The 18,144-nt window shown below is 30.8% G+C and overlaps 1 protein-coding gene across 1 annotated transcript in view; it reads left to right on the plus strand.

Moving 5' to 3' along the window:
• aig1 (androgen-induced 1 (H. sapiens)) overlaps positions 1-18,144 on the plus strand; it is an 82,157-nt gene that overhangs the window by 26,085 nt on the left and 37,928 nt on the right. Inside the window, exon 3 of the mRNA XM_073816798.1 lies at positions 634-735. Within this exon, the coding sequence (XP_073672899.1) occupies positions 634-735 (102 nt within the window). The remainder of the gene's footprint in view (positions 1-633; positions 736-18,144) is intronic.

The following is an 18,144-nucleotide window of genomic DNA, read 5'->3' on the forward strand; positions in this document are numbered from 1 at the left end:
GTTTGCATTTAAGACCATCAAAATACTGTCGGTGTGTAAATGAATGGCCAAACTGCATTAAAAAAAATTTGTTTTTAGTTAAAAACAATGTAAACACTCCTTTATTCACCTTTTTCTTCAACATGGAAGTAAGCCTATGGGAAATTCCTATAGGAAATAACGAGAAGAATAACAAAGAATTGTGCAGTAAATGGTAAAACTGTTTGCACTACAAACCAGTGTGCTCATAATTAAGATACATTAAAATAATATGGTAAGACACCAATTTGCAATATCAAGCAGCAAAACGAGCTGTTTTGTACAGCTAAAAATACGCTGGACGCGGATGAGACCGGAAGGCAGACCCATAAAATTTACAAATGGCCACGCCCTCTCTTACAGGAAGGAAAAGGGCGTATATATGCAGCATTATTATATATCCATAAAAAAACTGTTCAGTCACAGGTGTGGATATTCACATTTTATTTATAATAAATATTACCAAAACTAAAACAAAAACATATCACATACTACACACAATATATATGCTGATAAAATAAAGTCAAACTGCTGACTGAATGTTGTTGTTTTTTTTTGTTTTTTTTTTTGTGATCAGATGATTCATTATCAATTTCTTCTTTTTTTGCTTCACAGTTTGTGGTGACTATGTTCTGGGCACTTTACGTGTATGACAGAGATTTGGTATATCCAAGACTCCTGGACAACTTTATACCTCAGTGGCTAAACCATGGCATGGTGAGTGGAAAACTGCTTTCTTTTCTTTCTAGAAACTACAAGAGTATAACATGTGTTTGCTAGTTTGAAATCACTGACAATACAAATGTCTTTCTAAATTAACAAAGTCTATAGTGATAAAAATAACAAAACTTAAATTATTCCATTCCACAAGTATTCATACCCTTATCTGGGTCAGTTGAAATTTAGCTCATGAGCATTCATATTGCTTGTAAATGTTACTACACTTCAAGAGAAGTTAACCTGTGGCAAATTCAATTGAATGGGTATGATTTGGAAAGGCACACATGTCTTAATAAAAGGTCTGAAAATGTATATCAGAGCAAAAACCAAGCCCTGTTGTGAAACACTGCCTGTAGAGCTCAGAGACAGTATTGCATCAAGCCACACATCTGGGGATAAGTTCAGAAAAAAATCTGCTGCACTGAAAGTTCGCAGAAGTATGTAGTCTTCGTTACCCTTAATGGAAGAAGTTTGGAACAACTAGGACTCTTCCTAGAGCTGGCGTCCTGGCCAAACTGAGCAAATGATGGGGAAGGGCCTTGGCTAGAGTGGTGACTAAGAAGCTGATGGTTACTGTAGTTGAGCTCCATGATCATATATGCAGATGGGAGACACATAACAGAAGGACAAACATCACTGCAACATTTCAACGATCTGGGCTTTATGGTGGTGTGGCAAGACTCAATCCTCTCCTCAGTGAAGACACATGAAAACACATTTAGAATTTGCAAAAAAGCACCTAAAGGAACCTCAAACTATGAGTAACAAAATTCTGTGGTCTGATGAATCTCAATTCCAAGCATGTTTGAAGGAATCTAGGCACTGCTCATCACCAGCAGAGTACCATCTCAAAATTAAAGTTAGCATGAGGGACTGAGGTACTTGTCAGAGTAGAAGAAAAGCTCAATGCACCAAAATATTGAGATAGCCTTAATGAGGCAGAACCTCAAACTGGGCAGAAGGTTTACCTTCCAACAGGAGAATGACCCTAAGCACACAACAAGAGTGGCTTATAGACAACTCTGTGAATGTCCTTGAGTGGCCCAGCCACAGCCTGGGCTTGAACCCAATCAAACATTTCAGGAGAATCCTGAAAATGTCTGCCAGACCCCATCCAAGCTGACCTAGCTTGAGAGGTGAAGAATGGCAGATAATTGCCGAATGTTGATGTGCAAATCTTGTTGCATCATACCCAAAAAGACTTGAGGCTGTAAAAGTGCTTTAGCTAAGTACTGAGTTAAGGGTATGAATACTTATGCTCAAGTACTTATTTCAAGTTTTTTATTTGTATTACATTTAAGAAGTTGTGACAATTCTGTTTTTGCTTTGTCATTATGGTGCATGGAGTGTAGATTGATGTGTAAAAAAAGTAATTTAAAACTGTTTAACATAAGGCAGCAACATAAAATGAAAAAATAGATAGATAGATAGATAGATAGATAGATAGATAGATAGATAGATAGATAGATAGATAGATAGATAGATAGATAGATAGATAGATAGATAGATAAACTCTCAGGTAGGAACAAAAGAAATAGCACATTTTGTTCTTTTGAGTCTTCTGAGCCACATTGACGTCAGATGTGAAATGCTAGTCGTTGTGCAAACGTACATTTCAATCCGGTGGAACAAAAGCTCCAAGGTGGGGTCCAAGTGGCAGGTCTTGTTTTTATGACAGGTGACTGTTGTGATGTTAAATGTAGTGCCATTTTTAGCTGGTGTGTAATTCCAGTAGCAAATTGCAGAAGCGACTCTGCTGGCATCAGTGAGAAAGAATGTTTACATTGACATATTGTCATGAATGCAGCATTATATTGTCTGCAGAATTGAAATGACTTCACTGCAATTAGTCTCTACAAGAAATATTTAATAACCCAAACGTTTCCATATTGAATCCTTCTTTAATCTGCTTAAGTGGCCTCGACGAAAGAGGTTTTGGGACCTAGAGGCTTCTGATAGATTGATAGGAAATACAACTCAGAATGAGGCTATTACTGGAAATGCGGCTGGATGTCTCAGTCGTCGCTAATCACAGGATGTATTCGGTTGACTTGGGTATAGCCCGGGGCCAATGACAACACACGTAGCGGTTGCTAGGGAAACATGTCTCAGTTATTAATCAACATGAATGTAACCTTTGAGCCTAATCAGAAATTGTCTCTATCTTTAATGTGCAGTGGCATTAAGAAATCACATGCAATTGGATTTTCCGCAGGGTTTTTAAACCTTTCAGCATTTGTCATTAATACCCATTAGACTGTACATGATTTTTTAGGTTTGGTTTGTAGGCATGTGCTAAAAATGTACATTTAATTTCTTCATATTTCCCTAATGGTGGATTGTGACCCAAAAATGAGTCGAGAGTCTGCAGGGGGAAAAAAAATGCAGTTAATAAAAACTTTGATTGTGTATTGTAAGGATGGCAAGAACAAAATCAACTCCTAGTTCACATATAGGCTGCTTGAAATCTAAAATTGCTTGATCGACCATAATTCAGGGTTTTCAGTGAAGAAAATGCTTTTTCCTGCTTTGAACAATGGTGTTCTCCAGCCAGCGAAGGAGCAGAGGTCTTGTGATCTAAATACAGTTGTGCTGCTGAGGACTGACCCACGGGAGAGAACTACCTTCCAGCTGAGAACAATTTGTGCTATGCAAAAGTTCCAGATTCTCCCGCCTGTGACTGAAAGGGGTTACTCCATTGTAAATATTTTGAAGCATTCCATGGTACCACATTTGTTTGTTTACCCACGTTGCTATGGCAACTGTCTTCTGTGAACTGGCTGCTCTGACAAAGAAACAGTGACTAAGCCTGACTTGTTACTGTTAGGCACAAAGTCGAGTCTGAGCCGTGGCCTGAGCATTTATACCAGAGATTAGCAATGTGACAGGTATGTCTACAGATATTCACACAAAAATAAATATGACATATGTATATATGTATGTATATATTTAAATGAAGATCTGCAAAGCAACTTAGCATAAATAATAATAATAATATATTTTTTTTTAAATTATGCCATATTTAACTTTAAACTATATAAAAAAATAAAAATGAAAGATTTGCTTAAAGAATGTTTAGAAGCAAAGCAACCATACCATAATTAAAAATACTACTACTACTACTAATTTAATTAATATTTATTTATATTATTAAAAAATACACAATTTGCTAGAAGACTGTTTAGACTGTGAAGCAACCATACAATAAATAGAAATAATAGTAATAATAATACTTTTCTTTAAAATTATGCAAGTATTAACTCAAATAAATTATAACAATAAAATTATAACATAAAAAATAAACATGAGACTATTTGTGAGACTATAAAGACTCCAAAACAACCATAACATAAATAGAAATAACAATAATAATAATTTTGAAATGAAAGATTAAAGTAATTTATTATGTACCAAAAATTATATAAAAAATAAAGCTGAAAAATATTTTTAAGAAATAAAGACAATGTAGACTGCAAAACAACTTTGGAATAATAATAATAATTGTTATTATTATTAGTTTTTTTTTCTTCTTAAAATTATAACAATATAATTCTAATATTAAAAAATTGCAAACCAACCATACCATAAATAGAAATAATAATAATAATAATAATAATGATAATAGTAATAGTATTCTTAAAACTATGAAAGATTAAAGTAATTTATAAATTACCATAAATTATAACAATAACATTATAATATAAAAAAAATCAGAATTTTTTTTAAGAAATAAAGACAATTTAGACTGAAACAACTTTGAATAATAATAATAATAATAATACTTTTCTTTACAATTGTGCAATTATTAATTTAAATATATTATAAAAATAAAAATGTAATATTAAAAAATTGCAAAGCAACCATACAATGAATAATAATAATAATAATTTTCTTAAAACTATTAAAGATTAAAATTATTTATAAATTAACATAAATTATAACAATAACATTATAATATAAAAAATAAATATTACAAATATTTGTAAGAAATAAAGATCATCTAGACTGCAAAACAACTTTGGATTATTATATATATTATTATTATTATTATTATTATTATTATTATTATATATATATATTATTATTATTATTATTATTAATTTTCTTTAAAATTAATTATTAACTCAAATAAATTATAACAATAAAATTATAATTAAAAAAATAAAACATGAGACTATTTGCTTGAGGACTATTTAGATTGCAAAGCAACCATACCATAAATATAAATTATTGTAATAATATAATATAATATAATAATAATAATAATAATAATAATAATAATAATAATAATAATAATAATGTTTATTTTTAAATAATTGAAAAAAGTTTTTAGAAATAAATTAGTAAATATTTAGAATAATAATATTAACTAAATGGACTACAATTTTTTTATTGCTTTCATCTAATGATCAAGCCATTGTGTCAAAAAACAGAAATAAAACAAATCAATTCTGCTTATTAATTTTCAAATCTCTATTTCATATCATGTGCCTGTCAGTAAAACACCCACAGCATGGCGTTTATGAATCTTTACAACTTGATGCACCGAAAGAGAGAAGCTGCTTTTCACAGCTTCCCCAGAAATTAAACCACAACTACTTTCAAGTCACTTTATTTGAATACACAAGACATATTTATAGTAGCGATGGTGCATGCAGCTTACGACTACAAAACTCCTTTGAAACTTTCAGGGACTCTCTAGATATATGCAGACACATGCAAATGTTTGCAAATATTAATCACATCACTAGAATTTAAAAACTTTGTGTAAGCGCAGACAGGAAGTAACATGGGAAAGGACAATTTCTCTATTTTAAAGCTGTCAACGGTGTTGTCGTATATTTGGCAAGCCTGTCAGGACTCATAATGCAGCGATAACAATCAAAACAGAGACACTTCAATAGGACTTAAGAGGCCGCTACTAAACTTTCACAGCATCATCGGGAGGCGGTTTACCTGCGTCAAAGTATCTGTGACAATAATCCCGCTTTGTAATTACGGCGCTGCAGAGAGAGGCCTGTCAGAAGAGCGTTGCGCTGCTCTAATGTTAATGCCAGTGGCCTCCCGCTGAGCAGCCCCCATGTTCAAAGCGCCTCGCTCCAAACGTGTACCAAAAAATAAACATCTTACACCTGCTTAGAAAAGACATCTCAAAATACAAGTACAAAAGACCCGGAGAGGCCGACTTCCCACGTGAAGGTATTTTCTGGAGTAGCCGACGTATTGCCAGAGCTCTTAGCATTTAACTTTCCTCATATTTAATTCAGCAGGTATGCATTTAAAAGATACGGCTCATTGTGCACGGGAGCTTTTATGACTGATTATCTGTGGTAAACAAGCCCAAGTTCTTCGTCTCTCCTTTATTCACACTGCTAATTGTTTGGGGGGGGACCTTCGAAAATATCCGTCACTACAACAAATAATGAATTATATGATAAATCATTCGAAAATTTTTAGGCAACAAAAATAATATATTCTGAAAATGAAAATGTTATATAATATTAGTAATATATTTAATAATGCAAAATAATATAAAAATATTATAAAAAAGATTATTGGTAATAATAATTTATAATTATTACTTTCAGAATTTGTTAGTTTTGTTCCATTGTTGTTAATTAATCAATATGAAAATATAGTATAATACAATATAATTAGAAGTATATTTAATAATATAAAATAATATAAAAATATCATAAAAATATAAAAATAATTATTGATAATAATAAATTGTAATTATTGCCTTCATAATTTGTATTTTTTGTTCCATTGAAAAATGTATTAATGAATAAATATGAAAATATAATATAATAAGTAATATATTTAATAATGTAAAATAATATAAAAGTATTATAAAAACTAATTATTATTGGCAATAATAAATAATAATTATTACTTTCAGAATTTGTTAGCTTTGTTCCATTGAAAAATTTATAAATCAATCAATAAATATGAAAATATAATAAGTAATATATTTAACAATGTAAAATAATATACAAGTATTATAAAAATTATTATTATTAGCAATAATAAATAATAATTATTACTTTCATAATTTGTTATCTTTGTTTCAATAAGACAATCAAACAATCAATCAATCAGTCAATATGAAAATATAATATACTTATTAATATATTTAATAATGTAAAATATTATAAAAAAATAGATAAAAATAATTGTACTTGGTAATAATAAATAATAATTATTACTTTCATAATTTGTTATCTGTGTTTCATTGAGACAATTAATCAATCAGTTAATCAGTCAATCAATATGCCGGTTTCCGCCACAGAAGAAAAACATTATAAAGGTAATTGCAACTTTTTATCTCAAAATTCTGACTTATTATATGCCATTCTAAATTTATCTCACAATTCTGACTTTTCTCTCTGAATTCATGCCGACTTCCCGCGTGAAGGTATTTTCTGGAGTAGGCGACGTATTGCCAGAGCTCTTAGCATTTAACTTTCCTCATATTTAATTCAGCAGGTAGGCATTTAAAAGATACGGCTCATTGTGCACGGGAGCTTTTATGACTGATTACCTGTGGTAAACAAGCCCAAGTTCTCCGTTGCTCCTTTATTCACACTGCTAATTGTTCGGGGGGGAAACATCAGGATACACGGCCATTCCTTTTCCACAGCGTGACCTTGAACGAACTCGGTTGGGCTAATTAATCATGCGGTAAGTTCAAAGACAGTGACATCAATATTTATGACCGACTTACAATTTCAAAACCTTTGAAAACATCCGTCGCTACAACAGAGAGCGATTTCTACACAAGTATCCCATTTAACCAAACGCTATAGGTCAGTAATGAATTCCAGTTGCAATTCCAGCCTCACACTGAGAGGAAGCAGACTTTGCTTTTTAAAATTGTCTCTCAACCTGTCTGTGGCATTTCTCTGCAATTCCTTCTGCTGGATTTGTGGGATGTTGTTTGGAGTAGAAAATAGCTGTGCCCACAGGCCAATTTGAAGAGTGCTCTCCTCCGAAAATTGTCTCTAACTGTACGCTCCTGCTGCGACAAGCGGTGTGTTCAGACTGTAGGGATAAGTGTTTCACCATTTACAGTAAAAAGAATCCATCCTCCGAGCGAGAGGAGAAATACATCCATGCGACTGAAATCGATCAATGTCATCGTCCACGGCTGTGCTAAACCGATCCGGGCTGCTGATGCACTCCAGTGGTGTTTTCTCTGCATCTAATAACATGTTTGGTTTGCAACTGTCAGAGGAACCTCAGACAGACTAGTTTGTGCTTAACCAACGGTATTACCCAGACTGTCTTTAGGATACCGCGACGATAAGAACCAGATGCCATGAGTATATCAGACTTTTTCAGGTTTTGCTTCACTTTCCACGTTCATTAAAAAAAAAAATAATAATAATAATACAAATACATACTCATATACAGCATGTACACATTTCAGCAACCATTTTACTATATCTTCTCAATCTTCTCAATACTATAGAAATGAAACTTGGATATATTTTAGAGTAGTCAATGTGCAGCTTGTATAGCAGTAGAGATTTACTGTCCCCGTTATTGTCAAAACAGCTGGCAACAAAAGTGAGTACACCCTAAGTGAACTTGTCTAAAGTGTCAATATATTGTGTTAGCACCATTGTTATCTGCCACTGCTTTAATCATCCTGGGCATGGAATTGACCAGAGCTGCACAGGTTATTGCTGGGATCCTCTTCCACTCCTCACAGAGCTGCTGGACGTTAGACACATGGTGCTTCTCCATCTTACGCTTGAGGATGCCCCACAGGTGCTTAATAGGGTTCAGGTCTGGAGACATACTTGGCCACTCCATCACCTTCAGCTTCAGCTTCCTCAGCAAGGCAGTTGTCATCTTGGTGGTGTGTTTGGGATCGTTATCATTTTGGAAAACTGCCGTTCTGCCTAGTTTCTGGAGGGAAGGCATGTTCTGCTTCAGAATATACAGTACATAATGGAATCCATGTTTCCACTCATGCAGCGCTAGACCATGATGCTACCACCACCATGCTTGACTGTAGGCAAGACACACTTTTCTTGGTACTCCTCACCAGGGCATCGCCACACATGCTGGACACTATCTGAGCCAAACAAGTTCATCTTATAGTCTCATCAGACCACAGGACATGGTTCCAGTAATTCATGCACTTGGACAGGTTGTCTTCAGCAAACTGTTTGCAGGCTTTCTTGTGAGCCAGCTTCAGAGGAGGCCTCCTTCTTGGACGACGCCTATGCAAACTAACTTTTAAATACTATTATATATGAATGTATTAAATATAATATACAGGGCTCTAGAGTGCGCCCAATTTGGTCGCATGTGCGACCTAATTTCTCAATGGTGCGACTAAAAAAAATCAAAGGTTGCACCGGTGCGACCAGCCGTTCGAGGTGGAAAAAAACGAAACTCCTTCACTCTTAAAGTCTCCCTGTTGCTCAACAACAGACACACATTAGACCCATATCGTGGTCTAAACCAATCAGAGATAAAGGACGGATCCCGCCCCCCCCTCTGATTGTCCGTGGTCCAGATATTCCTGTACGTGTGAGTACGTTTGAAAATGCATGTGATGCAGTCAGGCTGTCTCTACATGGTCAAGCGTTTACAATGCCTCCTCCGCAAAAACACGGACTGGATCGCGGACTCCATTCATAAAAACCGAATTTACTATGGCGCGGAATGCCACGTAATACGTTGATTTCTGGATTGATAAATCAAAAGTTGGTCTGTCACTTAATTCAAATCGCGATATGGACTAGTGTCTATGAAAACTGAAAGGCAAAAAGACCGTTTAAAATGAATCCTGCATGTTCCGTTTGCCTCTATGTATTAATGGTGGAGACGTGTATTTTTTTTTTTTAACTACACGCGTATAGGCTACTGAAGCACACGTGACGCTCCCGCTAATTTTTGGCATTTGCATCTCACATGAACAGATAAACTCAATCTCCAAACCTACTGTGTCACTTTTACCGTTTCATTTGAGAAAGCATCATATCATACTGTACACACAGAAACTTCACGGCAACCTGTCAAAATAAAAGTACGGTTTAACATGAAACAGAACATTAGTCCTGTATTACTTTTGTACAGTATAATGTAGGTGTTTATATATTCCTATTTATAAATCATATATATGTTTGCCAAAAATTAAAAAGGTTTATTTTTCATTTGATTAAAAATAAATACATGTTTATGCTTTCATTTGATTATGAGAAAAATTAAAACAAGAATTTCGAAAAATAAAAATAAAATAAAAAAACAATTTTAGAGCCCTATTGTTCAAAATGTTAAAATAGAGAGTTTTGGACTTATTTTTTCACTGAAATGTTTTCGTTATTACACAAAGTAGGGTAAAGTACTGGGAATAAAAATATGCTTCAAATAAAGAACTTTATATTGACCAGATTGTTAGTTAATCATTTACAAGTCAATATTGCCTATATGGACAGGGATAAAAAAAAAATTAAAAAAAAGTAAAAAAAAAAAGTGAACTTGTAAAACTGCGGTGTTGAATGTGATGCGGTTGAAAATTTGGGTGCACCTAACTTTTGTGCTGGTGCACCTAAGAAAAAAAGTTAGGCGCACCAGTGCAACCAGTGCAAAAAGTTAGTCTAGAGCCCTGATATATTCTTTTTTTTTTCATTTTCTAGTTTGTTTATTTATTTATTGTTTATTTTACTTTATGACTGCCAAATGTAATGTTTTGCTGGTGTAATTTAGATATGTTTAATTGCATAAAATATTATTTAAACAATTTATTTAAATGGCATATCTACTTGTGAAGCCTAATTAATTGAGACAAACAAACAACAATAAATAAATAAGCCTGTTTCCACCAAAAAAAGGAAAAAAGACAAAAATTTACACTGTTAAACTTTCGTAATTGATAGCAGCTAACAAATTAACTTTGGCAGCCAAATAAATAAATAAATAAATAATACTGTAAAATACTATATATTTATATTTTAAAAATTATATATTTAAAAAATGGCAGTCCTATAAATAAATGAATAAATAAGCCTGTTTCCACCACAGAAGAAAAAAGTAATTGCAACATTTTATCTCAAAATTGTTACATTTCATGTAATTGTAAATTTATATCTCACAATTCTGACTTTTTTTTCTGAGTTTACATTGCAATTCAGTTTTTTTCCCCACTGAGAAATTTATTATTATTATTATTATTTATTTATTTATTTTGCAAGTTTATATCTCACATTTAAGATTTTTCTTTAAGAATTCCAAATTTTTATTTTATATTGTTTTATTTTTATTTTTTTATGTTTCGGCTGTGAAATAAAAATTAAAAAAGGTAATGACTTTTAATCTCACAATTTTAATTTTCTTCATGAATGAAGATGACAAAAATAACTAATGAATTATTTTAGCTTAAAAATGCCACTAGATACTATGATATATCATTAGACAATAATTAGGCAACAAAAGTCATATATTCTGATACTAATATAATATAATATAATATAATATAGAGTATATTTAATAATGTAAAATAATATAAAATATTATTAAAATATAAAAATAATGATTAAACTCAATATATTTTTTATTGCACTTTTTTCTAATGAAAGTGACAAGTGTAGCAGTTTTAATAAATGTATACACATTTAAATAATATTATATATGAATATATGAAAATATAATATATTCAGGGTTTTTCTGAATTTTTTCATTTTCTAGTTTAAGTTTATTTATTTATTTATTTTCTTTATTTTACTTTAAGGTTGCCAAAGTAACTGCGTTGCTGGTGTAATTTAGGTATTTTAAATAGCATAAAATAGCATATTTACTAAATAATTTGGCACAAAAAAAAAACTAAAAAAAACGATGCAACTAAACAAAATACAAAAAAAATACAAAACATATATATATATATATAATTCTACAATTTAATAAATCATTTTTTTAAATATTATATATTTATATAAAAATTATATATTGTAAAGGATACATATTGGTACCCTAAAATCAAACTTCCGCCAAAAATGAAATTCTGCCATCATTTACTCTCCCTCATGTCATTCTAAACCTCCATGACTTGCTTTCTTCCGTAAAACACAAAAAAGAAGCTACTGAAAATGTTTAACTATTTTTGTCCAAACCAATTCAGTGGAGTAAATGATGATAAAATACACCTAAATTCGAAATTATTCTGGCTCAGCATCCATACACTGGATGCAAACTACCCATCAATTATCATATTGGTTAAGTATACAAACCAAAAGGTCTGTCTGACAACTGGAAATTACAGTTTACGCAGGCTAGTAATCACCTACAGTGGCCAGACCCTGATTCATGCGTATTATTGAATTATTGGTATTAGTCTGCATAAATGCAAAAGTACGTCAGGCTGTTGACAGATTGCCATCTGGTGGTCATTGCCAACTTGGGTACTGGTCGCGTACAAGCGCAGACTGTAATTCCCCAGATTGCTGCAAGATGCAGAATCATTTTAATGACAAGTTAAAACAAGGCTCCCCTTCATTATGGCCGTTGAGGTTTCCCTGCAAAATCTTTTGTCCCGTGGCTTGCCATTCCCCATTCCTCATATGCAGTGGAGTAAAGTAAAGCAAAATAAATCATCATTTTTGTGGTATTTTCCACAGTGGAGTGCCACTGTCATCTTCCATAGAACATTTACCCGCGGATTCTTTCATGCATCGCCGGAGGATGCACGCTTTGATCTTATATCAGGCTGGCCGAGAAACACAAAGCATCTCAGTATTGTTGCAGAGAGCGTAGTACAGTCAGCAGCTGCACTGGTGAACATAAGGGAGAGGTCAGTGTTATTACTGTTAACGAAAAACTAAAACAAGAACTAAAAAGGAAACCATTTTGTCAACTGAAATAAAAAAACATAAATAGAAAAAAAAACATTTTCATGACTTAAATACTAACTAAAATAAAATAAAATAACTAATAATTTATTTCAATGTTACGTTTGGATACACAGTATTTATAAATGTAAAACCTTTGCATTAACATGGTTACACTGTTAAATACTTTTAAATTATGCCAGATAGTATATTAACTTTGGTAGGCCTAAAAAAAAAAGTACTAAAATAACAACTAATAAACATTTTAAATTAAAAAGATTTTCTTTGCTTCAATACAAACTAAGATAAAAAAAAAGAAAAGAAAAAAAAAACAAATAATGAATTATATTAACTTAAAAATGACAACAGACACTATGATAAATCATTAGACAATTTTTAGGCAACAAAAATAATATATTCTGAAAAACATATATAATATAATATTAGTAATATATTTAATCATGCAAAATAATATTAAAATATTATAAAAAAAATAATTATTATTGGTAATAATAAATAATAATTATTATCAATCATATAAAAATAAAATAAAATATAAATAGTAATATATTTAATAATATAAAATCATATAAAATATTATTACAAATATAAAAATAATAATTATCGCTTAAATAATTTGTTATCTTTGTTCCATTGAGACAATCAATCAATATGAAAATATAGTATAATATAATATAATTAGTAGTATATTTAATAATATAAAATAATATAAAAATATCATAAAAATATAAAAATAATTATTATTGGTTTCATAATTTGCTATCTTTGTTCTACTGAAAAATGTATAAATTAATCAATCAATAACTATAACAAATATAATAATGTAAAATAATATAAAAAATATTATAAAAATAATTATTATTGGGAACAATAAATAATAATTATTACTTTCATAATTTGTTATCTTCGTTCCACTGAGGCAATCAATCAATCAATCAATCAATAACTATGAAAATATAATAAGTAATATATTTAATAATGTAAAATAATATAAAAAATATTATAAAAATAATTATTATTGGCAATAATAAATAATATTTTTTTACTTAAGTTACATAATTTGTTATCTTTGTTCCATTGAGACAATCAAACAAACAATCAATCTGTCAATATGAAATATAATATAATATAATTATAAATAAAAATATTATTGGTAATAATAAATAATAATTATTACTTTCATAATCTGTTATCTGTGTTCCATTGAGACAATTAATCAATCAATTAATTGCTTTTTATCTCAAAAATATGACTTATTTTATGCCATTTAATTTATCTCACATTTCTGACTTTTCTCTCTGAATTCGGAGATTGCATTGCAACTCACATTTAAAAAAATTAAAAAGGTAACTGATAGCCTTTTTCTTAGGATTTTTCTCAAAATGCAAGTTTATGTCTCACACTTAAGACTTTTCTTCTCAGAATTGAATTTTTTTTTATCTCAGTTCTTTTTTTGTATGTTTCTGGCGTGAAATAAACATTTAAAAAGGTAATTATGATATAATATATTTATATTAGTTTTTTCAGAAAAAACTCAGAAATATGAGATATAAAGTCGCAATTAGCTTTTTTGAATGTTTTTATTCTGTAGTAGAAACAAGCTTCCATAAAAGACCAATAATAATAGACTGTATCTTTGTATACAAAGAGCTATATTGCTCAAGAGTGCATGTTGGAACACTAAAAAAAACATTCTATTAACATCTCTGTAAATTCCCCTCGTTTCGATTGAACCATGTACGGCGTACCGCATTACGGAGCTTCTGCTCTTGTTTTCTCTGTCATTGTGCTGTGGTGTTAGCGTTATCTTTTTGCTTGGCAACCACTTCACTCACTAAAGCTCCAGATTGACAGGAGGGATCTGCTTGTTTTGTCTGGCAAGCCTCCAGCCACTTACAGAGGACATAATGTACTACGGTCTTATGCAATGACGGTTCGTTGCAAGTAACCCGGCACAGTGAAGTCAAACAAACTACAATATCCCTTATATCAAAGACCTGTTACATTTTGTCCGAAAACCAAGACGACACGCCACATCTAAGGCCTTTGACATCTTAAGCTGGATTTTCGCAAATGCAATTTGATTATATCTGATTACAATGGTCAGGTTCTAATGCGTTATGGATTAAATTAAAGCGAGCTGTGATGGAGAGCAAATTAAACCGGGATCAGCGCTCTGCATTAGTGTGTTGAGGGACAAATTAAGCCTAGATCAGCATCCTGTCATGTGATGGGCCAAAGAGCAACTACCAAACCAACACACTTCTTGGCACAGTGAAATAAAAAGCCCCATTATGCCAACACTGTATCCACGCTTGCCAGAGAGCATCCCTGCAGCTGTGCCAGCCGTTCTGAGCCAAAATAGCCTGTCATAACAAGAGATCATCTCCCCTAGAGACTGCCAGCAGAATCCAGCGTTTGTGTTCAAATGCAGAAACACAACTGCTTGTTATTGAGCAGGCAGATAAAAAAAACATATTAAGATTATTTTTACTAATCGTGCTTCCTGCCAGATCTATCTGCGGATCTAGAATGAATAATGACAAATTAATTTACATATTTAATGCTACTGCGTATTTTTAACAAGGAAACAAAAAGCTGGATGTAGATGTTAATATAGTATTGTAGGATAGCCATAAGTACTATGTACACTGTGGTTCAAAAGTTTGGGATCAATACAATTTTTAATGTTTATTATTCTCATTATGGCTGCATTTACTTGATTGAAAACAAATCTGAAAAAATTTGTAATATGTGACCCTGGACCACAAAACCAGTCATAAGGTTAAATTTTACAAAACTGAGATATATACATCATATGAAAGCACATCAATAAATAAGCTTTCTATTGATGTATGGTTTGTTAGGATAGGGCAATATTTGGCCGAGATACATCTATTTGAAGATCTGGAATCTGAGGGTGCAAAAAAATCAAAATACTGAGAAAATCACCTTTAAAGTTCTCCAAATTAAGTTCTTAACAATGCATATTACTAATCAAAAATTACATTTTGATAGGTTTACAGTAGGAATTTTACAAAAAATCTTAATGTAACATGATCTTTACTTAATTTCCTAATGATTTTTGATATAAAAGAAAAATCAATAATTTTGACCCATACAATGTATTTTTGGCTATTGCTACAAATATACCCCAGCGACTTAAGACTGGTTTTGTGGTCCAGGGTCACATATTGTAAAATATTATTTCAATATAAAATAACTATGTTATTTTCTATGTGGATATATTTTAAAATGTAATTTATTCCTGTGATGCAAAACTGATTTTTCAGCATAATTTACTCCAGTCTTTAGTGTCACATGATCCTTCAAAAATCATTCATGCTGATTTATTATCTTAATATTTTGTTGGAACCAGTGATAATTTTCAGGATTTTTAATAAATAAAAAGTTTAAAAGAACAGCATTCATTTATAAAAAATATATATATATATTTTTAAACAGTACACTGTTAAAAGTTTTCACCAGTTTCAACTTAAAAACTTAAGTTTAGCAGCTGCCTTAAAATCTTAAGTTAAATCAATTTAAGTCATTTAAACTCACAAATTAAATCAACTCATTTTGATTGTAATAAGTTAAAATGACGTAGTTTTAAGCTGATTTAACTTAAAACTTTTTATAGTGTATAAACTATCATTTAAAAGTTTGTGGTCAGTAGATTGTTATTCTTTCTTTCTTTTTTTTCTTTTTTTTAATTAATACTTTTACTCACCAAGGATGTGTTAAATTGATCAAAGACGTATATTGTTAAAAAAAAGATTTCTATTTTGAATAAATACTGTTCTTTTTACCTTTTTATTCACCAAATAATCTTGAAAAACGTATCTCAGGTTCCAAAAAATATTAAGCAGCACAACTGTTTCCAACATTGATAATAAAAGTAATAAATCAGCATATTAGGATCATTTTTTGAAGGATCATGTGACACTGAAGACTGGAGAAATGGCTGATGAAAATTCCGCTTTGCATCACAGAAATAAAATTCTATTTTAAAGTATATGAAAAAAGAAAATAATTTTATTCACCAAGGATGTGTTAAATTAATAAAAAATGATAGCAAAGATTTATATTTTGAATAAATGCTGTTAGAATGATTTTTGAAGGATCATGTGACAGTGAAGACTGGAGTAATGGCTGATGAAAATTCAGCTTTGCATCACAGAAATACATTTTATTTTAAAAGATATTTAAATAGAAAACCATTATTTTAAACAGTAATAATATTTTGCAATATTACTGTTTTTCTATATTTTTGATCAAGTAAATGCAGCCTTGATGAGCATGATAGAATTCTTTAAAAAACATTAAAAATCTTACTGATCCCAAACTTTTGAACAGCAGTGTTGACACGATAAAGAAAACAAGAGAGAAAGAAAGACATGACAACAACACACAATAAAACGACTAAATCTTTAACTTAAATTTAAATGAAAATGGAAAATATGAAAATAAAAACTAATTCAAAATACCAATAAAAACTATAATAGTGTCTCAACAACACTGCAATGCACAGTAGCAATCTTAGTGCAAGTAGCTGACCAGGTTTACATTTCACTGCAAGTTGTATTCTGTACATAACTGTGTATGTGACAAAAAAAAAAAAAAAACTTGAATTTTGAATCTCTGTCAGCAGGTTTGTGTATCCCATTGAGACGTGTAAAAATAGCAGGTGAATTGAAAATGTTCACCAATGTTTTGGGTCACTTGTCACAGTGTTCAAGACTTTTTTTTGCTGGATCAGACTTCTAATGAATTTTAGATAGGGTCATCAGTTCTCCACTGTTTATCTGATATATTAGGCATCATTAGGCAACAAAAAAATACATTATGAAAATATATTGTGACCCTGGACCACAAAACCAGTCATAATTAGCACGGGTATATTTGTAGCAATAGCCAAAAATACACTGTATGGGTCAAAATTATCTTTCTTTTATGCCAAAATCATTAGGATACTTAGTAAAGATCATGTTCCATGAAGATATTTAGTAAATTTCCTTAAAATCAAAATTTTTAATTAGTAATATGCATTGCTGAGAACTTTGGACAACTTTAAAGGCGATTTTCTCAATATTTAGATTTTTTTTGCACCCACAGATTCCAGATTGCCAAATAGTTGTATCTCAGTCAAATATTGTCCTATCCTACATCAATGGAAAGCTTAATTATTCATCTGCCTGTTGATGTTTAGATCTCAATTTCAAAAAATTTACCCTTATGACTGGTTTTGTGGTCCAGGGTCACATATAATATATTTAAAATAAAATATGTAAAGTAATATAAAAATATAGTAAAAATATAAACAAATTATTATTGATGATAATAATAATTATTATTTTTTATTTATCTTTTGTTGCATTGAGAATAAAGACATTTATGTTGATACTAAATAGCTCTAACAAAAAGCTAACAGCAAGAAATAAAACTTCAGAAGCAAAATGACATTGTTTTGAGAGAAACTAATTTTAGGTTTAAAAATGATGGTATAATTTAAGGTTTATGCTTAAAACAAGAGAAAAAACAA

Source organism: Garra rufa, chromosome 13, assembly GCF_049309525.1.
Source record: "Garra rufa chromosome 13, GarRuf1.0, whole genome shotgun sequence".
Classification (NCBI taxonomy): Eukaryota; Metazoa; Chordata; class Actinopteri; order Cypriniformes; family Cyprinidae; genus Garra; species Garra rufa.